The 6,485-nt window shown below is 41.5% G+C and overlaps 1 protein-coding gene across 1 annotated transcript; it reads right to left on the reverse strand.

The window, feature by feature from the left end:
* Positions 1-1,083: 1,083 nt before the first annotated feature.
* Positions 1,084-4,471, reverse strand: LOC138898979 (uncharacterized). The gene is made up of 3 exons (XM_070185089.1): positions 4,012-4,471; positions 3,118-3,549; positions 1,084-1,721 (listed from the first exon to the last, which is right to left on the reverse strand). The coding sequence occupies exons 1-3, from the start codon at positions 4,469-4,471 to the stop codon at positions 1,084-1,086; spliced, it is 1,530 nt and encodes a 509-aa protein (XP_070041190.1).
* Positions 4,472-6,485: the final 2,014 nt, after the last annotated feature.

Raw genomic sequence — 6,485 nt, forward strand, 5'->3', positions numbered from 1 at the left:
GAGTTTGTAATTTCCCATCTCAATTTGTGCGGTCCGCATAAGAATTGTGCGGCCGTAGTTGCCTTCTGCTATAGCATTCAAAATTGTGCGGTCCGTACTTTTTCCCACTTAGCCAATTTTTCTGAGCACAATTCCTATAAAGCACACTCATTCCTGCAACAAACTTCAAATACAGTTAGCACAAAATAACACCTATCTACAAAAGAAGAAAATAAAAATAAAAAGAGGACATAGGTTGCCTCCTAAGAAGTGCCTGATTTAACGTCGCGGTACGATGCAGATTACCATCACTTCAAATGAATAAATGCCACCACATGGCCATCATCAGTTTGTCCCAAATAATGCTTCACCCGGTGACCATTGACTCGGAATACCTCATCATTTTTGTTCTTCAAGTCCAATGCGCCAAAAGGTGTCACACCCACAATTTCAAAGGGACCACTCCATTTGGATTTTAGCTTTCTGGGAAACATCTTCAATCGTGAGTTGAACAACAAAACAAGATCACCCACCTTGAACTCCTTATTTCGGATGTATTTGTCATGAAGGTACTTCATTCTCTCTTTGTACAAGGACGAACTTGCATATGCATGATACCGGAACTCATCCAATTCATTCAAATGTGCAACTCGCAAGTTGGCGGCTGCCTCCCAATCAAGATTCAACTTCTTTAAAGCCCACATAGCTTTGTGCTCAAGTTCCACCGGAAGATGACAAGCTTTTCCAAACACCAACCGGTATAGAGACATCCCGATAGGAGTTTTAAAAGCATTCCGATAAGCCCATAGTGCATCATAAAACTTCTTTGACCAATCCGTCCGGTTAACATTCACTATTTGGACAAGATACTCTTTATCTCCTGGTTAGAGATTTCCACTTGACCGCTAGCTTGAGGATGAAAGGGATTCGTAACTTTATGAGTGACACCATACTTGATAAGAAAAGTGTCAAAAACCTTGTTGCAAAAATGCGACCCCCATCGCTTATGATAGCCCGCAGAGTACCAAATCTTGTGAAAATATTCTTCTTCAAGAATGCCACCACACTTCTTGCTTCATTGTTGGGTAGAGCAACGACCTCAACCTATTTAGACACATAATCAACCGCGACTAAGATGTAGGTGTTACCACAAGAACTCACAAAAGGACCCATGAAGTCAATACCCCACACTTCAAAGATATCAATCTCTAAAATGGTAGTGAGAGGTATTTCATTCTTTTTCGAGATTCTATCGGCCCGTTGGCATTCATCACATCTTTTCACCATATTACTTGCATTTTTGTAGAGAGTGGGCCAATAGAAACCATAACTTAGCACTTTAATCTCCGTTCTTGCTCCGCCATGGTGACCACCATAAGGCGAAGAATGGCAAGCGTCAAGAATAACATGTTGCTCTTCATCTGATACACATCTTCTAGTTACCCCATCCGTGCAAATCCGGAAGAGGTAAGGTTCGTCCCAATAATAATCTTGATAATCCCGTTTGAGCTTTTTCCTTTTATTTGAAGAGAACTCATCTGGAATGATTCCATATACAAGGAAGTTTGCTAGATCGATGAACCATGGAACCTCTTTCATTGAAATGGCCAAGAGTTGCTCATCGGGGAAGGAGTCATTGATTTCAATGCCATCAAGCGGCCTCCCCTTCCCCTCCAAACGAGACAAGTGGTCCGCCACTTGATTTTCACTCCCTTTTCGATCTTGAATGTCAATATCAAACTCTTGCAACAATAGCACCCATCTCATCAACCTAGCTTTTGAATCTTTCTTGCTCATAAGATAGCAAAGTGTCGCATGATCCGTATGAACAATAACCTTTGCACCCATCAAGTATGGGCAGAATTTTTCAATTAAAAACATAATGGCAAGAAGCTCTTTTCCAGTAACGGTGTAATTTACGTGGGCATCATTCATGGTCTTACTAGCATAGTAGATCGGATGAAAAATCTTGTTGATGCGTTGCTCCAAAATTGCTCCAACCGCTACATCACTAGCATCGCACATGAGCTCAAAAGGAATACTCCAATTAGGAGCGGTGATAATGGGAGTTGTTGTCAACTTAAACTTTAGCAATTCAAAGGCTCTCATGCAATCATCATTGAAGTGAAATTTAGAATCTTTGTCTAAAAGCTTGCACAGGGGGTTTACCACTTTGGAAAAATCCTTTATGAAGCGCCGGTAGAACCCCGCGTGACCCAAGAAACTTCTTACGCCTTTCAGTGATGTTGGAGGTGAAAGTTTAGAAATTACCTCTATCTTTGCCTTGTCGGCCTCAATGTCCTTCTTTGAAATTTTGTGGCCAAGGACAATGCCCTCCTCGACCATGAAATGGCATTTCTCTCAATTTAACACCAAGTTCGTTTCTTCACACCTTGCTAATACTTTATCCAAATTTTCCAAGCAATCATCAAAGGAATCCCCGACTACCAAAAAGTCATCCATGTAGACTTCAAGGTAGTCCTCTACCATGTCCGTAAAGATCGTCATCATACACTGTTGAAAAGTTGTCGGTGCATTGCATAAGCCAAATAGCATCCGCTTGAAAGCGAAAGTGCCATAAGGACAAGTGAAAGTTATTTTCTCTTGATCTTCTGGGGCAATAAGGATTTGATTGTATCCCGAATATCCATCTAGAAAGCAATAGTAAGCACGTCCGGCCAACCTATCAAGCATTTGGTAAAGAAAGGAGAGTGGAAAATGGTCTTTCCTTGTGACTTTGTTTAGCTTCCGATAGTCCATACACACTCTCCACCCGGTCACCGTTCTTGTGGGAATCAACTCGTTCTTATCATTAGTGACCAAAGTTATGCCCCCCTTCTTCGGAACACATTGCATCGAAGAAGTCCATGAGCTGTCAGAAATGCGGTAGACAACCCCGTCATTTAAACACTTTATGATCTCCTTTTTTATCACGTCTTGCATGGCTTCATTGAGTCTCCTTTGATGTTCAATGAAGGGTTTGGCATATTCCTCCAAGTTAATCTTGTGCATGCAAAATGCTGGGCTTATTCCCTGAATATCCACCAAAGTCCACCCAATGTAGAATCAACCTGCACATTAGTCAAACAAGAGGAAAGAATAACCGAAAAAGTAGAACAAGGGCCAAGGAATTCATACCTGAGATGTGGAGGCATGGCTTCAGCTCCAAGATAAGAGGATCTTCAATTGAAGGCTTTGTAGGAGGAGTTTTCCTATTATCAAGATCCAAGGAAAGTTTCTGGGGTGCATAGTTGTACGACCCCATTCCTTGCAAAGAATTAACACATTCCATGAAGCCATCCATCTCATCATCATCAAAATTTAGAAAGAGGGCCTCCAACATGTCACCCTTATTAATTGTGGCACTTGTATCATCAATAATCACATTGGTCACCAAGTCCATGAACGAACACACTCCATTGCTATTCGGTTGCCTCATAGAATTGCACACGTGGAACACTACGTTTTCATCACCCACCCGAAAAGTGAGTTCACCGTCTTCCGCATCAACAAGAGCCTTCCCCGTAGTAAGGAAAGGTCTACCAAGAATAATCAGGACCTCATAGTCCACTTCACAATCAAGAATAACAAAATTCACCGTGAGAATGAACTTGTCAACTCGAACCAATACATCCTCAATCACCCCCAACGATCTCTTCATTGTACGATCGGCCATTTATAATCTCATAGATGTGGGTATTGGTTGCCCAATTCCCAATGTCTTGAAAACCGAATAGGGCATCAAATTGATACTCGCCCCAAGATCATAAAGAGCTTTTACAAACTCGGCACTTCCAATGGTACAAGGAATTGTGAAAGCACCGGGATCTTCCAACTTAGGAGCCATCGAATGCACAATTGCACTTACTTGGTGAGTGACTTTGATAGTTTCAAAATTCATCGACCGCTTCTTCATCACCAAGTCCTTCATAAACTTTGCATATCCGGGCATTTGCTCCAAAGCTTCAACTAATGGCATATTTATCGAGAGAATATTCATCATATCAATGAACCTTTTGAATTGATTCTCGCCATTTTTCTTGGTAAGCCTTAGAGGATAGGGAGGAGGTGGCTTAGGCAATGGTGCCTTAGCTTTTTGCACTACCGGTTCTGGTATGTCAATCACATGATCCCTAGATGGGTTCACATCCTCTTGAGTCTCTTCCACCATGTCATCGATATCAATCCGCACTTTATCATTTTCTTGCTCAACATTGGTCGAGATCTCCTCTTCTTCTACCACTAGCTCAACATCCACAAACTGCCTTTGACTTGAGGTAGGTGCATTCCCACCTCTTCCACTTCTTGTAGTAACGGCCATGGCATGCCCCGTATTATTCCCACCCTTCGGGTTCACCACCGTATCACTTGGTAGTGCCCCCTTTGGACGAGAATTTAAAGCTTGGGAGATTTGACATATTTGCACTTCTAGATTACAGATCGATATGTTGTGTGAAGTAAGTTGGGCATCAGAATCGGCATTCTTCTCCATCATTTATTTGAACATGTTCTCAATATGGCCCATTATTGTTGGACGAACTAGCACCATGGGAAGGATAAGGAGGTGGGTTGCTTGGTTGTTGATACATCGGGGGCCTTTGAAAATACGACCCCCGATTTTCTTGATTGTTGTTCCACCCGCCTTAGTTATTGCCTCCCCAATTGCCTTGGTTATTATTGTGATGCCAATTCCCTTGGTTATTTCTTCCACTCCAATTGCATTGATTGTTGTTATTCCAATTTCCTTAATTGTTTCCACTATTCCAATTACCTTGGTTATTTGAAGGTCTCCATTATTGTTGACTAGGACCTTGGACGTTGTTTCTTTGCCCTTGAAAAATTTTCACATATTGTACCTCTTCCTCTTGGTTATCATAAGAAACATCTTGATCAAATCCATTATCATCTTGCACAAAATTGACCACTCTTTGTTGCACTTGTGGATTTCTTGTTCACCATCATATTGACTCCCTCAATTACATTGACTTGCCTCGGGTTTTGCACTTGTTGAAGTTGAGCCTTTGCCAATTGGTTCATGGTGGTTGTTAACTCGGCTATGGCTTTTCCATGGTCATGCAACTCTTTGTGAAGAAGAATCACATTTGGATCACCTTGAGGAACATTGGCTCTAGATTGCCATGCCGATGAAGTATCCGCTATCTCATCCAAAATATCACACGCCTCCGCATAGAGCGTAGTCATAAAGTTCCCACTAGCAAGTTGGTTCACTACACATTGGTTGGTGGTATTGATCCCCCTATAGAAAGTTTGTTGAATCATATTCTCTGTCATATCATTGTTGGGCCACTTTTTCACCATTGTTACCTTTCCCATATCTCGTGCAGTGGTTTATTAGGATCTTGCTTGAATGCTAGAATTTCATCGCGAAGAATAGCCATGTGCCCGGGAGAGAAGTACTTTGAAATACATTTCTCCGCTAGTTCATCCCAAGTATGAATGGAATGATTTGGTAAGCGTTCCAACCAATCTAAAGCTTTCCCTCATAGAGAGAAGGGAAAACTCCTTAGCCTCAAATCATCCTCTAAGACATTTGTTTGTTTGCTCCCCCAACACGTATCTACAAACCCCTTCAAGTGTTTATATGCATTTTGACCCAGTGCACCGGTGAATAACCCTTGTTGCTCGAGAAAAGTGAGCATCACGTTAGTTATTTGGAAGTTTTCTGCCTTAATACGGGGAGGGACTATAGCACTTGCATACCCTTCATTCGGCAACACCCGGTGTGGAGTCTCTCGTGATGGAGGTGGGGGTAGAGCGGGTACATTGTCTTGAGGTGGTCGGCCTAGTCTATTGGCTTGAGGTTCAAGAGGGACCTTATCCATTTGATCATCCTCAACATCTACATCCCCCACATCTATGTTTCCGAGCTCGTTATTTGCCATGATTGCATCTATAATACTCACACGTTAGTAACAAGGAAGGAAAAGAAGATATCCCAAAAATACACCTAAATATATAGCTAACACCGTTTTTTTAGCTCCTCGGCAACGGCGCCAAAAATTGATCTCGTTCAATTTTACTCCTCTATTTGAGGTTATGAAAACGGTCGATGCAATAGTAATATCCAACAAGAGTCGGGGTCGCATTCCGTAGGGAGCTATATGAATGAGAGTTAGTAGTATATATCTTAGCGCGTGAGTTTGTATATCTAAATTTTTACTTCCACAATATTTGGTTTGTTTAAAAATCTAAATTACACTACGATTGCAATTTAAAGACTGAAACTGGGAAATTGTTTTGTTGTTTTTCAAATGATATAAAAGGCCTAGGGCTTTGATCTTCACCTAGGTGTTTTCCCAATAGGTTGTAAATTTTAAAGCTTGTTTTATTGGTCGGGGTGCATTATAGCTATCAACACTCGGTTACCTACTCAATACCTCTCGGTCAGAGAACGATTTTGCCCAATTTGGCTTTCTAAAATCCAAATGGGTGTTGAACAAAACGGTTGAATAAAAGCTCAAGTCAGGTTTTACTATCTCCAGGTT

This window comes from Nicotiana tomentosiformis, chromosome 9, assembly GCF_000390325.3.
Source record: "Nicotiana tomentosiformis chromosome 9, ASM39032v3, whole genome shotgun sequence".
Lineage (NCBI taxonomy): Eukaryota > Viridiplantae > Streptophyta > Magnoliopsida > Solanales > Solanaceae > Nicotiana > Nicotiana tomentosiformis.

Bases quoted from the DNA above. Each gene is read 5' to 3' on its own strand.
- LOC138898979 (XM_070185089.1), bottom strand. From the start codon at position 4,471: ATGGAGAAGAATGCCGATTCTGATGCCCAACTTACTTCACACAACATA. The intron at 3,550-4,011 runs GCGAGAATCAAT...TTGATTGTGAAG, and splicing joins AAGGCTTACCAAGAAAAATG to TGGACTATGAGGTCCTGATT. The intron at 1,722-3,117 runs GTATGAATTCCT...TATTGTTGCAAG, and splicing joins GCCATGCCTCCACATCTCAG to AGTTTGATATTGACATTCAA.